The sequence below is a fragment of the Mytilus galloprovincialis genome, chromosome 1, assembly GCF_965363235.1.
Source record: "Mytilus galloprovincialis chromosome 1, xbMytGall1.hap1.1, whole genome shotgun sequence".
Taxonomy (NCBI): domain Eukaryota; kingdom Metazoa; phylum Mollusca; class Bivalvia; order Mytilida; family Mytilidae; genus Mytilus; species Mytilus galloprovincialis.
The window spans coordinates 9,751,633-9,772,358 of NC_134838.1; the positions used below are offsets into that span (position 1 = coordinate 9,751,633).

Sequence of the window (20,726 nt, forward strand, 5' to 3'; positions counted from 1 at the left end):
CTATTTTACCACAAGCATTTTAATTGAATTGTGGAGCTCGCATGTCAGTAACTTCTAGTAGTCCTTTGTTAATTTATGCATTATTGTCATTTTGTTAAATTTCTTTTATTACCTATTCTGAGTTTAACTGATCGTATTGTTGTGTGTTTGTGTTTTCTACATTGGCTAGATGTAAAGGGGGAGAGTTGAGATCTAAAAAAACATGTTTCACCCCGCCGCATTTTTTGCGCCTGTTCCAAGTCTGGAGCCTCTGGCCTTTGTTAGTCTTGTATGACTTTTAATGTTACATGTAGTTTCTTTTATATGTTTCTGTGTTTAGTAAGACGTCCGTTATCAATGAACTAGTATACATTTTTGTTAAGTTGCCAGCTAAAGCACACCTCCGGGTGCGGGATTTTCTCGATGTATTGAAGGCTCATTGGTGGCCTTCGGCTGATGTCTTCCCTAGGGCCTGGTTGTTGTCTCTTTGACACATTACCTATTTCTATTCTCAATTTTAATACTATATGATTAAAACAATGTCAAGCCTTGTGTCATTCTGGTACGTTAAGGGCATATACAATACAGTTTTGATCCCATATTGACTGAATTTTGCTGACAATTTGCATATAGGCTATTTTGTAAGCCTGATTAAATCAATGTATGTAATAAAAAATATACCTTCATGTGCTACTTTTTGAGTAAAATGAGGTCGAATTTTATATATTTGCTAAAAATTCAGATTCGTGGACGTTATTTTCCTTTCAACAGAAGTACATATATTTTCTGTCAGCCTTTAAATGTGCATTTTATTTTTTCAAATAACTCATATTTGTCAAATATTCATGAATGTAAAATAAAACATAATTTTTTGCTGTATTTTTTTCAAAATAAAAAAAAAAATCCACTATTGACGTTTTCATGAAAATTGGCACGTATAATCTTGTTATGTACAAACCAAATGGCATTTTTAAAAAGAGGGTTCAAAACAAAAAACGACAACAACTGAATTACAGGCTCCTGAGTTAGGACAGGCATATACATATAGAATGTGGCGGGGTTAATATGTTAGTGGGATTCAACCCTCCCATAACCTTGGACAGTGGTGTAACAGAACGAACTATAAAAATCAGTTGAAAAAGGCTCAACTCATCAGATGGATACAAATAGAAATACCAATAATAAAAAAAAAAAAAAAATGGACATGGCCTGATACTTGTATACCCCCCCCCCCCCAAAAAAAAAGACACTAAGAATTTATCACAGAGTACGCACAGTTACTGACAGCTAGTTAACAACTAATAAAAAAAAAAGATTATGCATCTAAGACTAAATTATCAATCACTACACATCCAACATTCAAAAGATTTAGTGTTTAAACGTTATAAACAGTCAGAGAAAAAACATGACCTTGTGTAATGCATTCTTTTTTGTATCGACTTATTGTGTGAATTTTAACAACACGGATTTCGATTGTTTTTCTCAGATAATGTAAATACAACAGGTGTTACGTGAACACAAATTTGTAATTCAATTCATGTATATATCATGTATGGTTACACGCGATTTCTTTGCCATTGATTTTATTATTTTTAATCCCAGGTCAGGACGTCAAGTTGACCGCACGTGCATTTATAGTGCTAAAGGGGATATATTTTATTATTCATTTACAGGTAAACTGATGTCTAGTCTACACTCATAGAATGTAATTTAGACCTTGCCCGGTTAATTCATTGAGATAAGATACATGTACATCACAACACTAGCAAAATAGGAAGTTTATAAGTATTTTGTTGATTATTATTGTAACATTCCAGGGGCATTGACCACTCCTTCCCCAAAAATAAAATTTCTCGTACCATTTTGACTAAAACCTTCCAGTTATAAGATGGATATGTCGCGAAATACATTTTTAGACGAAACGCGCGTCTGACGTACTAAATTATAATCCTGGTATATATACCTTTGATAACTATTGTCTTAATTCTTTTGAACATGAACTTGACCTTTGACGTTGACCTCATTTAAAAGTAAGGATCCATGGATCTGAAAAATAAGTGAATGTTTAATTGGTTAACTTCCAGTGATGGTTGTTTTCTTACATTACCGAAAAAATGGGGCTGATCCCAAGGTAGGGTAAACAGGTTTTGCTCCACATGTTGCAAATGTGATTGGCAAAGGTACCAGATGTCACTAGATCGCTTCAGTCAAAACGTCGTGAGGAAGTAACGAACAAATAAATAAAAGAATTTTGTAGTTATTTTTTTTTTTGGTTACGGATGAATTGACTAACAAGAAACAGTGTTTGGTGAGATATATCTTGCAATAAAACGGATCCGGCTTAACAAGGTGAATTGAAAAAGCGCAATAGCTGTTCGATATAATTTTCAAACACATATAAAATGATATTTCAAAACCACTATACACCTAAAGAAAGAAAATGTCGGAAGAACAAGAATCAGTTCCCCTCAAAATCAAAACGTCTTTCCATGAAGAAGTGGAAAGACTTTATACGTGATTATTACTATAATATTTGTTCTCACTTATCATTTGCAAGAACAAAGAAGGTGAACACTAATCTTTACCTGTACAGATAACACGACGCCAATTGTCGTTCTTTATAAATTTTGATCTGTGAAGTTCTATTTTGACGGAGAGAAAACAGGTACGTACCTATTTTATTAGTTTCCACATGCAACTACATATTGATTCTGAAAACATTGAAAGGGTGCTAAATGTCTGAATAATAGGAACTGAAAGAAATCTTAATCTTTTTGTTTTTTTTTCAATCTTTAATACACAATTGTAACTTTAAAATACGTTATTATTTGTATTAAATTGTCCTATCACTATATCTCGAGGACGTTTTACTATATTTAAAATACATCTTGCATTTTTGAAGCTCACCAACGATATGCTATCCTTCATATTACTATTGCATAATTGTACATCTTCTACCCTATAGGCGATAATTTAATCCGTGTTATTCTGAGCGAAACGGAACAATGACTTTAAGTTGGACTTTGGATTGAAGCTAGTCCTATTTTTGTTGCTGTTTGCTGCACGTGAAAAGGTAACTACACTGATTTGAATATTTATCTTATTGCAATGACTCAAGGTATAAATTGAAGATTATTTCATGAAATATCGAAAACTTTAGATAATGTATTTAATCATGTTATAATGATGTTCACCTTATTTTACACCAAACAACCTAAACATCTACACATTTTACACTGTTCGAGAACATATGTTGATGTTAACTAAAATTGCTGGCATAGTCGCAAAACTTTTGGTTTCGTAGTTCCGAAATGGACCAGTTTATATTTTTGGCGGGTTGAATTTTCATCTTAAAATATACCGTGACTTCCCTCTTATGCCCAGAAGGAACTAAATGTTTAACATCCTTTTAGTTTTATTGTTAATTGTTAATGAGACAATTACAAATAAAAGAATACATCATGTCAAGTTCAAGCTTTATTGAAGTTGATTTATTATCAACATTAAAAATGAGTAGTGTCGATTCCTTTAATTTTAATATAAAAACTTATTAACAATACTAGACAAATAATTGGTTTTGTTATATTTTAGTCTGTTAGTTTTTCAATAGAATTCTTTCATATTTTTTTAGCCGACTATACGTTTTGGTCTTTTTCTCTTTGGTGAAGTCCGTACGATTGCCTATAATTGCCTATTTTCAATACATTTTATTTTTGAAAATAATTGTCTCATTTGCAATCATACCACATCTCTTAATTGTCATATATCGACAAAATAAGTTCCAGATGTTCTTGATACTACAAGGAGGAACGCTGGCTAACGGTCTGATGTATGTATAAGATAATACAAGGAAACAACTACTTGTATGATATACAAACCAGGTTTCAGACATGGACATGCACATAATGACTTAACAGGTATAAACATATCTGCGGGCGCCAAACCCTTCATACTCACAAATAGCACAGCTTAGGATATAAGACTGACACTAAGCAACAACAAAATTCAATAACACACCAACAAACAAAAAGACACAAAGTTGCTGAACTGAGATTTCCCGAAGTAACCAAAGACTGTATCAAAGCAAATAAAGAAATGATGAATCTCCTGTATTCAATACTAAGATATCGATCAGTACATTGCTTCGCGTAACGATTACATAAATTTTAAGAAAATAATGAACTCCGAGGAAAATTCAAAACGGAAAGTCCCTAAACAAATAGCATAATCAAATGATAAAACACATCACACGAATGGACAACAACGGTCATATTCCTGACTTGGTACAGGCATTTCCTAATGTAGAAAATGGTAGATTGAACCTGGTTTAATAGCGCTAATCCTCTCACTTGTATGACAGGCCCATCAAATTCCGTTATTTTTACAACTATGCGTGAACAGAACAGATATAATCGGTAAAATAGTTAAAATATGGTTACAACAGTCATCACTCTGTTACAATCTCAAAACAAACATTTACAAAAAGCATCTATCAAATTTAAAAACACATTCAAATGATTTCACGTGTTTGGCGTCAGAAAATGTAAACGTCACGGGTAAAATTTTTGTCATTCAATGTATATCAAAAACAGTTTCACATGGGAATAAGTGGTGTGCAGGGTTAAAAAGTTATGTAAGAATTAATTTCAGAACACAGACCGAGATTTAAAAGTATTTAGAAGTTCTTTAGAATGATTTAGTACAATGCAAAAATATTCATAACGACAGAATGTAGGACCGTCAATGTTCAAAGTTTTATTTTTTAAAGGCGTTTCATAAACAGACTGCAGGATAACATTACATTATCAGCTTGGTTTCAAGAGTGAAATATGGATTCAGATTCTGACGATGATTGGTATGATGAAGTCACAAATCGACGCAGGAATCTTCGAAAAAATATTAATTCACAACAGGACACAAACACAGTGTCATTACATGAGACACCAGAGTCCTGGTTTCACGAGGGTTTGCAAATCAATCGATTCGAATTTATAAGGTCAGAGAAAGTATTTGTTTTCAGCCCTTTTCTATATCGGAACGTATTTGCACCATTTGATGAAAATAAATACACAAATCAACCTAAAATTTATAAAAAATGTATAATAAACATCCTATCTATGGAAGAGGCCGTTTGTATTCCGGAAGATAACAAACAAATGGAAATAATTATTTCTGGGCGGGAAAAGTGTGGACAAACATATACAGAAGACACAGTGTATGTAAAAGTATCTAACGAGGGCGATCCCGAGAAAGATAGAAAATACTACGGCGAAGTCGTATCATTCATAGATAGAAAACGCTTCAAAAATGTGACCCATCCTGTTTTTGTTTGTCTCATTGATCGACGGCAGAGTCATCTTATGATTCCAATCTGCAAGACTATTCCAAAAATAAATATTTTACACGGACGTCTCGCAAAGAAGTATCCAGAGCGTGCGAGAACAAGAGTTGAAATTCATAAACATGATTCAGCTACAAATGATCTTAAGTTTCATACGTATCATAACATTACAGAAGGTGACAAAGAAAACTGGCTGTTTACTGTTGTTCTTTTGAAATGGAAGTCAACTAATATTCATCCCCTCGGGGCAGCCTTAAGTGTAGTACATAGTTCGAAAGACATAGAGGAGGGATTGATTTCTCACCAAAACAATTTGCCGTCATGGATTGATAACCCTTCTGACGATGAAATCGGAAAATTAAGAGATGAAATTGAAGCTAACAAAAAACAAGACAAAACCGGATCCGAAAAAATATTTACAATAGCTAGAATGGAGGAAAATTTTATAAATCACGGTTTTAGTATTAAGAGAGTTAAGAAGAACATAGTTTGCGTTGGTATTCATGTCACTGACGTCAGCAGGATTGTTCACAAAGATGATGTCATAGATTTCCAAGCGCAATCCCGCGGATTTTCTTTTCAAAGCACAAAACCAGCACAGAATACACTTATGCTGCCTGATCATATCAACAATCGGTGCAGCCTAAAACCAAGTTGTAGAAGATATGCATTATCAGTTTTCGTTGAATTAGACCAAACTGACAAATGCAATCTACGTATCGAAGTCAAAAAAATTTGTAGATCGATAATAAGTTCATCTGCTCATTATAATTACACAGAAATTGAAGACATTCTCAACAATCGAGGTAAACTAGATGCTATTTTTGCTGACGACATACAGCTACTTTTTCAATTGTCAAAGAAACTGAAATTCCAACGTCTTAGAACGGAGTCTTTTACAACCCTAGTTACTGTAGATTTTACAACTGCAGATAACATTATGAAAACAAGAAAAGCACATTCTTTAGTTGAAGAATACCTTGTTCTTGCCAACAACACAATAGGAAGCATTCTGACGCAAAACTTTCCAATGGATGTACCTGTTTTCTATCCATTACAATTGGCCAAAGATAGCAGAAATAAACCAATAGATTGGTATTTCTTCCACAAATATTTTGCTCATCTTTTGTGCAGCAAACAAGGAGAGAGCATAGAAAAAATAGGAAAGTTATCAATTCATAATGCACCAACAGGACCAACTTATTTGTATCGAAGGTTAGCCGATAACTCCCGTATGAGTGAAAATGAATATGAAAATATTGAAAATGAGAACAGACTTCTTGTTCCAATACAGTCACATGTTTTAGAACAAATTTTAGAATTTGTTCAAACAAATGAAAATATTGACAAAGCAGTTGAACTTATTTGTTCTGATAACATTCATCCTAAACAGAGTATAGCTTTGAAAGATTGGCAATCATTTGAACCTATTCCTCAATACAGAATGTCTATACTTCATAGAGAAAATCCGTCTGTTCATTTCACATGCCCTCTTAGTAGATACTGTGACATCATTGTCCAACGACTGATTAATGCCTATTTAGATGAGGAAGATGAGGAAGAGACAGTCACTCCATATGCATTTTCTGAATTACGAACAATTTGTTTGTATTTGAATTCGACATTGAAAGAAAGAAACAATTTCAATTTGCAGTACAAAGAATTGGTCCTGACAAATTATCTGAAGACACAGCCAACAATATTTCAGGGTTTCATTTCTCATGTATCAGAAGAAAAATACGACATTTTCATACCAGGACTTCATGAAACCACAATGAAAAATTTGTCGGTAAAATTCAGCGAAATAGGTGTTTGTAGTATTCCCGAAATTAGTGAGGACAACGATATGCTCTTATTCAAAGACTCATGTTTAAAAGTAACAGTAAAATGGAGAAAACGTTTATATAGCTTTAAATCTACGATATTTGCACAACCAATGGCCGATGGAGTACAAACTAGAACTGATAAGTACACAAAGATATATCCTCACCTGAACGCTGAATTTGTTAGCTTTAAATCTTGGAAAACCATACTGCGACTTGTCTTGAAAGAACAAAATAATGAATTATTCCATGAAATGTTAAAAAAAGAAATAGAACAAATGATGCAAACACTTGAAAGAAACAAACGGCACATAGATAGTTATATAAACAGTGTCTCTGATGTTAATTCTGAAGTATCCGACCAGGTTATAATTGATCACTTTGTTCCGTTTCAAACATCATTTCGTCATGGACAAATTGTTACAGTTCAATTATCAGCTAAAGAATTATCAGGAATTTTGACACCAGTTCCTCAAATAATAAGCCTGACAAATGGTATAAAATTTTGCCTACCACATGTACAAGATCCAATCAAAACATTCTTGAGATATGCCGAGAAAAGTTCATTACCATATTACAAAAACATAGAGGATTACAAAAATATCTGGCTCCCTATTGTTGAAATGGAATCAACTTTTAATGCTGTTGATAACGAGGAATCAGTCGTAATCAATGAATTACCCCTTAAATTTAAAAACGCCCAAGGCTTTTTTGAGTTGGATCAAGAATTTTGTGACAAACGTGATTTAGAATTTGGATATATTCCTGAAGAAGATAATGATGAAACAGGATTATTGATAAATAAAAATAAAACATACTTTTCGTTACCGAGTGGAAATTTTCTTTGTATAATGCAAGCTCAAGACCTCGACTTGGAGACCACACAGAAAATAGGCAATCAAGTTCTACATAAAGATACATATTTATGGAACGGACACGCAGAAACTACTAAAATATGTAGATATGAAAAATTAGAAAGGGGAGGAAATGGTGGCCAACGTAGAATAACAAAAGTTCGAGTAGCATTTCAACTTCACGAAAATAGTTCTCAGCCACCTGCTACTACGTTAGACGACTGTAGACTGGAGGTAATTTATAAATCGCCAGTTGATAGGTAAGAATTCATAATAACCCATTATTATAATAATACTAAAAAATGGTTATAAAAAATCATAAATATGCAAATACAATAAATGATTTTGGAACTTAAAATGTACGTTGTTGTAAAAGAGGGACGAAAGATACCAGAGGGACAGTCAAACTCATAAATCGAAAATAAACTGACAACGCCATGGCTAAAAATGAAAATGACAAACAGACAAACAATAGTACGTGTTGCTTATGTGATAACAAATCCGGTAAATAGTCTATTTCGGTAGGTCACATTCGTGACAGGGAAGGGGATTGTAGTAGTTTCCTGTTTACAAAACTTTGAATTTTTCGAAAAACTAAGGACTTTCTTATCCAAGACATAGATTACCTTAGCCGTATTTGGCACAACTTATTGGAATTTTGGAACCTCAATGCTCTTCAATGTTAAGATATTATTTTCGTCTTTATCAGAAGAAAATCATGCATATCAGATTGTGTCCTCTTTTTTGATTTTACTTCTTAATGCTCCATTATGATATTGGAGTTCGGAGATGAAAAGGATAATCTCAATAAAATAAAATACTTTATGACAAGAATTGGTTGGCTTGAGCTTGGACATGTTGGACTAGTCATGGAAATTCTGTGTACCTTAGTTTGTTTTGTTATAGATAGAAGTAAGCTTACCGTATTCGTTTTTCATAATTCAGATTTGCAATATCACCATATAATTATACGCTTACGATAATTCAATCTCAATATCATGATTATTACTTGGAAATAAGGCTGTAAATGTTCAAGCTGACTTGATGACCAAAACCAATACCAGAGGGTTTTACATTTTGTATAGTTCCAACGAATGGTTTTGTTTTATTCAAAGTATCCAATGTGCTCTTCAACTTTACACTTGTTTGGCTATATATTACTATTTTGATCGCGCGTCACTGATGAGTCTTATGTAGACGAAACGCGCGATTGGCGTATTAATTCATAAGCACCTTTGATAACTATTAACTTACATATGCTGCTGGCCATCAATTAAGGAAACAGTGGCATTTATTGTGTTACATGAGGAAATATCATATCTGACATTATAGTTCTTATCAAAATTGTTTGTTATATGTAGTATTGAAATTAACAGGCGACTTGAAACCCATCTGAAAAAAATACGACAAGCTAGTGATTTAGCGAAAAATATAGCAGTTGGAAAGGACATCAATATTCCAGGTACGTATACTTATGTCATTAACAATTTCCTGATTACATTTTCCTTTATTTACTTTCATTAATAGTTCAATCATGTGTGTCGAAATTGTTTTGTTAATTCAAGTACTAGTATTATTTATTTGTTTATTGTGTTGTCTTTTTGTACATGACAGGTCATTACATTAGTTTTGTTATTTGCAAACGTTAATCATTTTTTCTGTCTTTCTTTCTTCTTTTATTGCATCAACTTGTGTGTACTTAATGTATGACGAGAGATCAAAACCAGCGTTCGATAGTTACAATATATTTGTCATGAACTTTAATCTTATTGCAAAACTTTATGTTATCTTCTCATTATATTTTTTTATAGATCGAATACATTTGGAAATTGCGGAACAGATTATACAAGAAGGTCTGAAGGTTGATATATGGGACAATAATGCCCAACAGCACTGGGCTATTAAAACATCTCTCAAAAAAAGATTTAAACTCATCCAAGGTCCTCCTGGTATGCCATGTTAAGCATCTTATATACATAAATAGTTATCAAAGATACCAGGATTATAATTTAATACGCCAGACACGCGTTTCGTCTACACAAGACTCATCAGTGACGCTCAGATCAAAATAGGTAATAACTAATAATAAAATTAGAAAATCTTTAAGTCTGGTTCATGGCATTCAAATAACGCCAGTGTTTTCATCCCGAAATGCAATTTGATACAATTTTTCAGAATTTTCTATTTTAGTGCTTCAACATACATTTTATTCGGCCTTTTAACTCTCTTTATATTCCTTTATTTATGGTATAAACTAACGATTATTTACCCTGTTTTATGAGCAAACTTTACTTTTCTACATTTTCTAGAGATATAGGGGAGGGTTGGGATCTCATAAACATGTTTAACCCCGCCGCATTTTGTGCCTGTTCCAAGTCTGGAGCCTCTGGCCTTTGTTAGTCTTGTTTTATTTTTAATTTTAGTTTCTTGTGTACAATTTGGAGTTTAGTATGGCGTTCATTATCACTGAACTAGTATGTATATTTGTTTAGGGGACAACTGAAGGACGCCTCCGGGTGCTGAAATTTCCCACTGCATTGAAGACCTGTTGGTGACCTTCTGCTGTTGTCTGTTCTATGGTCAGGTTGTTGTCTCTTTAACACATTCCCTATTTCCATTCTCAATTTTATTCAGTTTGTGAAAACATTTATAATTTATTTGATAGTAATTGTATGATGTTGTTAACTGTGGAACTACCGTACAATTTCCATTTGTAATAGTCTTTTAAGGTCTGAGTAAGTATCAATTATTTCCAGCTCCGTTTATTATCCTGAAATACAATACAAAAAAAGTTTTGAAGATATCATTTGCGTTCCTACAGTTGTGATGAACTCATCAAGTTATAAATGTCAAACGTATTTCAATGCCATTATGTTTGTATCAAGTGCATTGCTGCTTAATAGTACATTAACAAATTCTTACTAAGAAGTAATTTTATAAGTAACTAGATGTAAGAAAAGAAACGTTTTGACTACGAGCTCGAGAGACCATGCTACATGTAAATCCAGAAAACCTTTTATTTAATCTCGATTCTTTTTAATATCTATCTTTTATTTTTCGTTACATAGGCACAGGGAAAACTTACATTGGTGTGAAGCTTGTTTACCTTTTCAACAAGTTCAATACCTTAATGGAACAGAGGACGGGTGGTACTAAGAACCAGATAATTTTCTGTGGACCTTCAAACAGATCTGTCGATTTAGTAGCGCGTGAGTATTATATTAGGGTGTATAGAAATATAATTAGCATTATTTTAAAATTTGGATATTGACCTACTTATCAACAAAGTATTCTTTTGACTTGAAGATACGCTAAAATGATCTTTTAATAAATACTATTACACAGTTTAAAGGTAGTAGCATAATGCACAATGCACACTGAAATGGAGGTGAGCTATCCAAAGTCAGGAGCCTGTAATTCAGTTGCTGTCGTTTTTTCATGTGTTACATATTTGTTTTTTCGTTCTTTTTTGTATATAAATAAGGCCGTTAATTTTCTCGTTTAAATTGTTATACATTATCATTTTTGAGGACTTTTAAAGCTGGCTATGCGGTATGGGCTTAGCTCATTGTTGAAGGCCTTACGGTTACCTGTAGTAGTTAATTTCTGTGTCATTTGGTCTCTTGTAGAGAGTTGTCTTATTGGCAATCGTACGTCATCTTCTTGTTTATATATACTTTTGAAGTAACGAAATTCTATATATTTATTCAAATTGCAGTAATAGCTTTATTTTTTTTTATATATTCGTTTTAATTATGAATTTGCAATTGTTTAAATAATCCGAATGATTAATTCAAATGTATATCTTCTACAATACATTTATTCCGGCACTTGTCATGAAGACTGTACAAAATGTTTTATCGTATATTGCATAGGCCTTGTATTAGAGAAATTAGGACCGAAAGCTCCGCGTATTATTAGAATGTATGGCAGTGCTATTGAACAAATAAGCTTTCCAATTCCCGGAAGGGCAAGTGTTAACAGACGCAATATATCCGATGCCAAAACAGATCCCTACCTGGTTGATCATGGAGTTGTTCTGCATCACATAATTCGTCAAGATGGAAAGCCATATGCCGCACGCTTACGGGAAATTGATAGAAAATTTTCCGATGATGTCAGGATGCTAGAAGAAACAGATGAGCGAAATAGGAAGCCTTTAAAAACGACAGTTGCAGACATAAAGGAATATAAAGGTATCCAGAGTAAAGCAACAAAAGAAGAGCTTCCACACTATGACGTCATATTTTGTACAACTTCACTGGTAGCAAACCCAAAAGTTCTAAAAGCTACAAAAGACAGAGTTTACCAGCTTATAATTGACGAGAGTGGAATGTGTTCAGAACCATCAACAATAGTTCCTATGATAGCAACATCTGCGAAACAAGTAATTCTAATTGGTGACCATAAACAATTGCGTCCGATAATTAAATGTAAAGAAGCAGCAAAATTAGGACTAGAAACCTCGCTTTTTGAAAGATATTCAGAAAATATCCAATACAAAACCATGCTACAAGAACAGTATAGAATGGTATGTTATAAGCATAAAGCTTGATCCAAGATGTTGGAGAGAGTTCGTTTGACAAACTGGATCTACTATTTGTTCTTTTATCTAATTTTCAACTTTTACTTAACTAGCTTGTTGCCTACCCTTTTTAAAATTCTTCTCAAAACATTAATTTTCTTATCGTATTCCAATTAAAAGTGAAATTAACAAGCATTCAAATGACGTCTTAACGTCAAATAGTATCATACTTTCGATAGCGACAATATGACTGAGTGTGTATGTGCATGGCGGATGATCATGTATAGTAGAAGTGGGTCGAAATATGCCAAATATCTTCAATTTTATTAGTTGAAATGAAACGGACAAAACGAATACGATAAAAAAAAGTCTACAAAACACTTAGGAGATGCTAATCATGGCAACGCATAGGGGTCGCTCCTTTTAATGATTTATCAATAGATTCCCTTAGTTTTTGTTTGTTAACTTTTTCCTTATTCTTAAACGATTGATGAGATTGGAACATCGGTGAAGTACCTTATTTTTTTCTAGTACAGAACTTAAATTTCCTTAAATTGCAGCATTTGTGTATTATGAAAATTCGTAGATTCCAAGAGACTAAAAAATCAATAATATAAGAGACACACAAAACATCAAGTAAAGAAATAGAAAAAGAAAAGTTTTACTAAAAATCTAAAATGTAGCGATACGAACCAAACATATAGAGTATTTAAAATTTATACAGCATCCAACCTCTATAGCTCACTTGCATATAAAGTTCAGAGAAAAACTAAATGAATCTAACAATCAAAGTGAATTAAGTATTTTAGTATGGCACGCTGTATATTAATTGACATTACATATTTTTGAATGCCATATGTTGACATCTCGTTGTACTTTTGGTGATATTATTAATTAATAAATACCTCAATAACTTTAAAATTATTTTCATGCATCTTAAATGTACTAGAAAAACATGAAAAAAAATATTCTTATTCTGTCTAAGATATTCAGCTGGTATATTTGAACGCTTGGTTTTTTTTTTACAGCATCCTAAAATATGCGGATTCCCGTCCAAACACTTTTATAATGGTGAATTAAAAACTCATCCTGATGTTGGAATATCGCCTCAATCATTGGGCATGTGGCCACGTATGATGGATGGATATTATCCACACGTGTTTTGTCATGTAGAAGGAGAAGAACAGACATTAACGGTTAAAACTGATGCTGGAAATGAACAGTCAAGGTTCAATGATGCCGAAGTTCAACACGTGGTAAGACATGTTAACCCTAAATCACATCATAATTTTTTATTGCTACAAAACATATCCCGTAAGGCAAGGGACCCCATATCAAATGGTTTAAAAGGCAAATATATATTTCTTTTTTTTAAATCTGAAGCACAGCTATATATTGTTACTTATAAAAACTGTACTTCACATTTAGTAGACATTGAAATATGCCCGCAGTAATATTTTTTTGTATCCTCTGTTTTCTATTTGCATTTGTTTGGGATGTAGTGATTGTCACATTCTAAATTGAAATATTTATATTGTACATCGAGACTAATCTTATTATAAGCGGACTGTGCACAACCTATAAAAACGAAAATCTGCTTCCCAAATAAACACTTATCTAGCAAATGAATAACTTTTACACATAGTACAAAAGACAATTTTCCGTATGACCTTTCATGTTAATAAAAACTGTTATATAATACAAGCATATTCCCCCACTTCTTTTTTAAAGAATAACCTTTTTAATCATAATATCCCTGTTCTTAATTAGAAAGACACTCATGACATAGACGACATTATTAAAGTGTGAGCATGCACGTGCGCAGAACGTGTTAATTGAGATATTTAATGTCATATGATGGATGGAGAAAATCTAGAGAATATGTTACTTCATAGAAATTGGAATTTTACAATTTGAAGTAAAATTCATCGCGTTTGTTATAGATTCTAGATTGCAGTTGTCCATCTATGTCAATTTCGAGAAAAAAGATCCAGATATGAAGCAAACTTTCCAGTTAAAATTATTATTCAGATATAGTCTTGTAATACTTGTAAAATCGATTGTTTTTCTTTGTTTTACCTGGTTTTAATGGAATATAGATATTTTTAAGTTGAAAGTTTTTCAACATATGGTAGAAAACGAGAATGTTCCACCTTCAAGCATCAATGTCATATCTCAGTATAACGCCCAGTGCACAGCATTGAGAGAGGAATCTGTAAACACTGGAATAGCAATCCCTACAGTATCCACTGTAGTGGCCAGTCAAGGTTATTATGTTTTATCAGTACCAAACGATTTATTATTCTATATTTTAGTTTGCCTTCTAAGTTAAAATAAAAGTCTGGTAACCCGACCTTTACATTTTGTTTAAACGAAAAACTTGAATTGCGTACTGTACAAATAGCAGCTGCTGACTTAGTATTAGATTAGGTAAGAATTTGTATATTAAATTTTCCTAAGCCTCATATCTTTGATGAGTTTTTGTAAGATATAGTTTCTCAAGTCAATTTTTTGTGAATAATTTCTTAGAGGTCAATTCTAAGTAGAATTCATTACTGATTTTCAAATTGAAAAAGTAACTTCGAATACAAATTCATTTATTAATTTAATCGGCTTTGGGTTATATTGTCCTTTCAAGATTTTTTTTAGCTCTTCACCTTTTGAATGGGTTTGAATGTTCGAATAGTTTGGCTTCCAGCATCACTGAAGAGAATAATTGTCGAAATGCACATCTGGTGCAATAAAGTTTGTAACGTTTATGTCATTTGTAAATTTTAAATAACGTTAATGAAAGATCTAGTCCCTAAGTATACCGTCTTATGAAGCATTAACTGTTTTATTGAACTTGTTTTATGTATACAAGTACCTCCCTTTCAAACATGTATGGTCCTGTGTGGAAGTCGACGAATTTTGTTATTGTCTCTTCCATTTTATTTATCGTGTCGTAAGTGAATAATTACTCAATTGAAAAGAAAAGGAAAACTATTTATATAAAAAACCATTTTTTCTGGGTGAAAACTGTTAGTACATTTTCTAAGCTGTTTCTTGTACGAAGAATGTACAACAAAATGCTCAATCTGTGTGTTGCCATTTAAATTCAATTGTTTATCTGTTTTACAGGATTCAGTTCGAGTTTTTCGGAAAACACTTTTTTGCAGATTTCGAACTCTAAACTAAATGAGATAAACATGTATTTAACAATGTATAATGTAAAAATGTAGAATCAATGATATACTTGTACAAAAATGTAACCAAAATAAATGAATAAAATTGTCATAAAATGTTTAAAACATCCCGCTTGACGTTTGATATTAAATATCGAGTCAAAATAAAGTATAGTTCTTGGAAATGCATTTTAGGTGGAGAATGGGATTATGTTATATTCAGTTTGGTAAGATCTATACCCAGCTATCTAATACCGGAACAACCGACAAGGGGATGGTGCCTCCAGAATCTTGGATTCATTACTGACAAAAACCAAATCAATGTGGCACTGACGAGGGCTAGAAAAGGACTTGTTATTATTGGTCAGTATATAAGATGATATACTACGTTGTTTTAGTCAGTCAGGATTTTTTACGTTAATTTCATACTTTTTCACGCATTTATTTTTTAGTATATATGAAATTTTAACTGATCTCTTATTTCTTTTACCTGTGCTATACCATAAATAGCGTTGGGTATTGATTTTTGACTGCTTTTAGATTTACAGATTTCAAAATATTTGTCTCTTTAGGAGTTCCAAACCTTCTTAACGTTGATTGAAAATAAACTTTATTCTGCAAATATATGGATTTAGGTGATATTATCTAGCTTGAATTTAGAAACAATTCATACTTTTGTAACACTTGCGGAAAACAAAACCCCAAACAAACAGAGTGTTTTTCTATGCTAAGGATAATGTAAACGAAAAATATATATGCATGTCTTTCTCGCTCAAAATATACACACAAAATTCTAAAAACATCAGTTAGGTTTGCGGTAATATTTGTTTTAAGATTAGAATCAACTAGAATAGAATATAGCCTAACATAAGCATTGTTTCTGATATATATGGTGTTGAAATGAAAGTAATGGCATAACTATTATTATTACAGGTAACAGAAACTTGCTTGTGTGTGACCCAGTATGGAAAGATCTTGTTCACGACTACGAAAAGAAAAATTGTATGTTCAAAGGATCAGACTTCCCACCGTCTACATAACTAGCTCCCATTACTATGTTGAAACAGAAACTGCATACATTACTGTGTATTTATATAAAAATTACTGAATAAAAGCAATTTCTATTGTTCATTTTTTTGTGTGTAGATATGACAATTCTTTAATGCATTAGTTGATTTTATTTATTCAATGTTTTTTTTTTTCAAATCAGATCTTTGTAAAATAAATTTCACAAGTTTGAACTACTAAGGGATAAATTTCAAATCTTTTTGAAACTGGAAAAGGCAACACTCACGCAACAGCACAAATAAGAAGAATCAATCATGAGTAATTTGAGCATTACAATCATGATAAAAAGTTACCACTGCATGAAAAGGAGTACAGAGCCTAATAATTTTTGGAGAGAAAAAAAAGTAACGCAAAATGTTACAAACTGTAATTTTTCGAAGAGGTTATGTAGTGTTGTTTTTTTAATTACACATATTGTATAAATGTTATTAGTACTGTTTTGTTTCATTCTGACAATAGCAAATAAAACAACTCAATTATACTGTGTGTTTATTGTTTTGTTGTAGCTTTCTTTCATTCAACCTTCATCAATACAAAAGTTGTGCCGTGGATAAGATATGATAGGTCTCAGGATTACAATATGTAAAACAATCAAAACGCGAAAACAAACGGCCTGTTTAATCTATAATATATATAAACAAGAATGTGTCCTAAGTACAAGGATGCACCATCCGCACTATCATTTTCTATGTTCAACTTCATCAAAAAATACCTGGACCAAAAACTTTAACCTGACCTCGACCAAAAACTTTTAACTTGAAGGGTATCACCAGCCCAGTAGTCAACACTTCGGTGTTGACATGCATATCAATAATGTGGTCATTTTTATAAATTTCCTGTTTACAAAACTTTGAATTTTTCGAAAAACTAAGGATTTTCTTATCCCAGGCAAAGATTACCTTAGCCGTATTTGGCACAACTTTTTGGAATTTTGGATCCTCAATGCTCTTCAACTTTGTTATTGTTTGGCTTTATAAATATTTTGATATGAGCGTCACTGATGAGTCTAATGTTGACGAAACGCGCGTCTGGCGTACAAAATTATAATCCTGATACCTTTGATAACTAATTAAGGATAAGTACGATATGGACCTTTTTTGACACACAACATTACACGATATACTGCTTCATAACGTGTGTGGTAAAAGTTGATTGATATGCAAGGCTATTCTGAATGCATTAATCTACAAAGCGATATTACTCAGCTTTCCACTTTTATCAGTTAAGAGACGGCTAGCTTTTTTCAAAAAGCTATTACTTGTTCTACTACTGTAATCTCTAGCTAGTCAACACTGATGTTGTGAGTTCGAACCCCGCTTGTGGGGGTACACTCGACTCCAATCTTAATTGACTAGGATTGTCAGTTTTCTCCGAATAAAAACTGGCCGCCCTGACACCTAAATGTGGCACCTAAAAGTGGCGTGAAACATCAACAATTAGTCGATCAATCTAATATATATATATAAAATACAAAAATGTGACCAAAGAAAGTTTTTACCAGCAAATAAAAATTACAATGTAGATACTACTTATTGCCTATTCTGGCTTTAATATTGATTCACTTATAGGGTCTTTTGACGTATTTTTTTTATCTCAATTTTCTGTGAATGGGACCAAATTACATATAAATGAATGTATAATAAATGAAACATAAGCATGTACCATTTAATCAAATATTAAGTTAGATTTATTACGGCCAAAGTAATTTTTACAAAACTGGTTTTACATAGATGATTTGTATTCTACAAAATACTCATTATCATGTTAAAACAACTACTACTTACCATGTTCAAATTTGTCATTTTAGTCAACATAAACTTTGTATCCGAGATTAAATGGTCATATTTAGAAGTTAGAGCCAGCAGCTGACATTTAAGTATTTGTGGTAAATAGTTAACAGCGTTACAGTCTTTGTAGCGGTGACAATGACGTACATACATTTTAGCCCTATATTACTGAGAATGTGGATAACGTGTCCATTCATTCTCTTGTTTATATGGAACATTCCATGAAATATAAATTATGATGTGCATTGTAGAACGTTAACACCAAGCAATATAAGCCATTTATATGTGCTCTTTTTTGTTTTTAACATTATTGTAGCTTGTGTATAAACACGTAACAATTTAAAGCAGTACAATCATCTGAATTCTTGATACTTATGTCACATAGAATTGCAGTAACTTTCATGAATAATTCAATATATTTGCATTGTGTCTTTAAAAACGCATGACAAAATAGCTATTAAGAACTAAAATTAATAATTAAAATATTATACTGAAACAAAAGTTTGACTAAAACCTAGACCTTAAATGTGGCAATTTATAATCTATCTATGTTTATCTAGTACATTTGATGTACTGTGACATAAAGTAAAATAAGTTCATGTAGACTCGTATTCTTTTAATAGTCATTGCTTTATTTTCAAAAGGGAAACACATAACTATAAAATTTAGATCGAAGGGCTTCATATTATAAACCTTTTTTGTCCTATTTGGTACTTACTACCAATCCGAATAATCTTATAATTGCACTATTGATAATTGATTGCGGTTGACTACTTGAGGTGTTTCTAAAACGAGAATCGATTCAAAAGTTTAATGTTATGTGAGAGAGGGGCGAAAGATATCAGAGGGACAGTCAAACTCATAGATCGAAAATAAACTGACAACGTCATGGCTATAAAAGAAAAAGACAAACAGACAAACAATTGTACACAAGACACATCATAGAAAACTGAAGACTAAGCAAAACCAACCCTACCAAAACCTTGGGGTGATCTCAGGTGCTCCGGAAGGATAAGCAGATCCTGCTCTACATGTGGCACCCGTCGTGTTTCTTATGTTATTACAAACCCGGTAAATAGTCGGTAGGTCACATTCGTAAAAAGAATCTACTCACTAGTAGCATAGCTATTATATATTTTCAACTTATGACTGACCTACCATGTTATGTGTTGACAGATGCAGCAAACATTGAGAACTAATCGGTTTATAGGTCAATCAAACATAACATCATTGTGAAAACTAATTACAAACATCTTTCGGTTTTTAATTGAAGACTCAAAATGTTATTCAAATATATAGCTAGTGCACTTTTTGTTTATGATATCTTGCTAAAAATACAATGAAATATACCTTTGTGGTCATTCTTGCATAATTATTTTGTACACGACAAAGTATGCACAATGAAACTTAGAAAGCAGTTCTTGGTTTTCTTGATTTGAAGAGAAGTTGTAAAATGTGTCAAAAAATTGGTCTAGCATTACAAAAAATTATTGATAAGAAATTGACTTCAGTTTTTTCTCAATATTGAAGGCCATACGGTTGCCTATAATTGCTTACATTCACTTCATTTGAACATGGGTGGATAGATTTTTCATTGGCCAAAAATACCACATATTCTTATTCTTATATTGGAACAGATAATGAATTAAATTCGTCATAACAGTATGAATTATATTATTTGTTTTATTCACTGGTGAGTGAATTGCAATGTCAATGTGTTGTGATACAGACATGAATGTTATGTTAACACATTTAAGGACCCAAATTAAATTTCGGGAATCAAAACAACTTCAATGAAAAAATATAGCCTCGTGGTAAAATGACATATGTAAGCTCTTGTCCATTCGTTTTTTATGCGTTTTGTTATTTGATTTTGCCATGTGATTATGGACTTTCCGAATTGATTTTCCTCTAAGTTCAGTATTTTTGTGATTTTGCTTTTTATGTTATAGATTAGGCAGATTTTAATATTTGTCTTGTCGTTTTTAAACCAAAATGTAAATGGAAGACCGACGTGTTTGTTGGGCAACCCATATTTTCTTCGGTGTGTTACTTATACGACAAGAAAAATGTTTGAATATACATCATTTGACATATATATACCGTCATCAAATATTATTCTGCAACGATTTTAAGGATTGTATACTACTTTACCGATCATAAAGTGGGATGTTCTTTTTTATGC

General features: G+C 32.3%; 1 protein-coding gene across 2 annotated transcripts; it reads left to right on the top strand.

The window, feature by feature from the left end:
• The first annotated feature begins 1,597 nt into the window (after positions 1-1,597).
• On the top strand, positions 1,598-17,234 carry LOC143064976 (3'-5' exoribonuclease HELZ2-like). Of its 2 annotated transcripts, XM_076238226.1 has the most exons (11): positions 1,598-2,644; positions 2,945-3,052; positions 4,748-8,257; positions 9,374-9,459; positions 9,809-9,946; positions 11,066-11,206; positions 11,873-12,528; positions 13,551-13,778; positions 14,633-14,789; positions 15,882-16,049; positions 16,620-17,234. In XM_076238226.1, the coding sequence occupies exons 3-11, from the start codon at positions 4,809-4,811 to the stop codon at positions 16,724-16,726; spliced, it is 5,130 nt and encodes a 1,709-aa protein (XP_076094341.1). In that variant the 5' UTR covers positions 1,598-2,644; positions 2,945-3,052; positions 4,748-4,808; the 3' UTR covers positions 16,727-17,234. The 2 variants fall into 2 exon arrangements, with proteins under 2 accessions (XP_076094341.1, XP_076094348.1); XM_076238233.1 differs by lacking the exon at positions 1,598-2,644 and having other exon boundaries at positions 2,676-3,052.
• Positions 17,235-20,726: the final 3,492 nt, after the last annotated feature.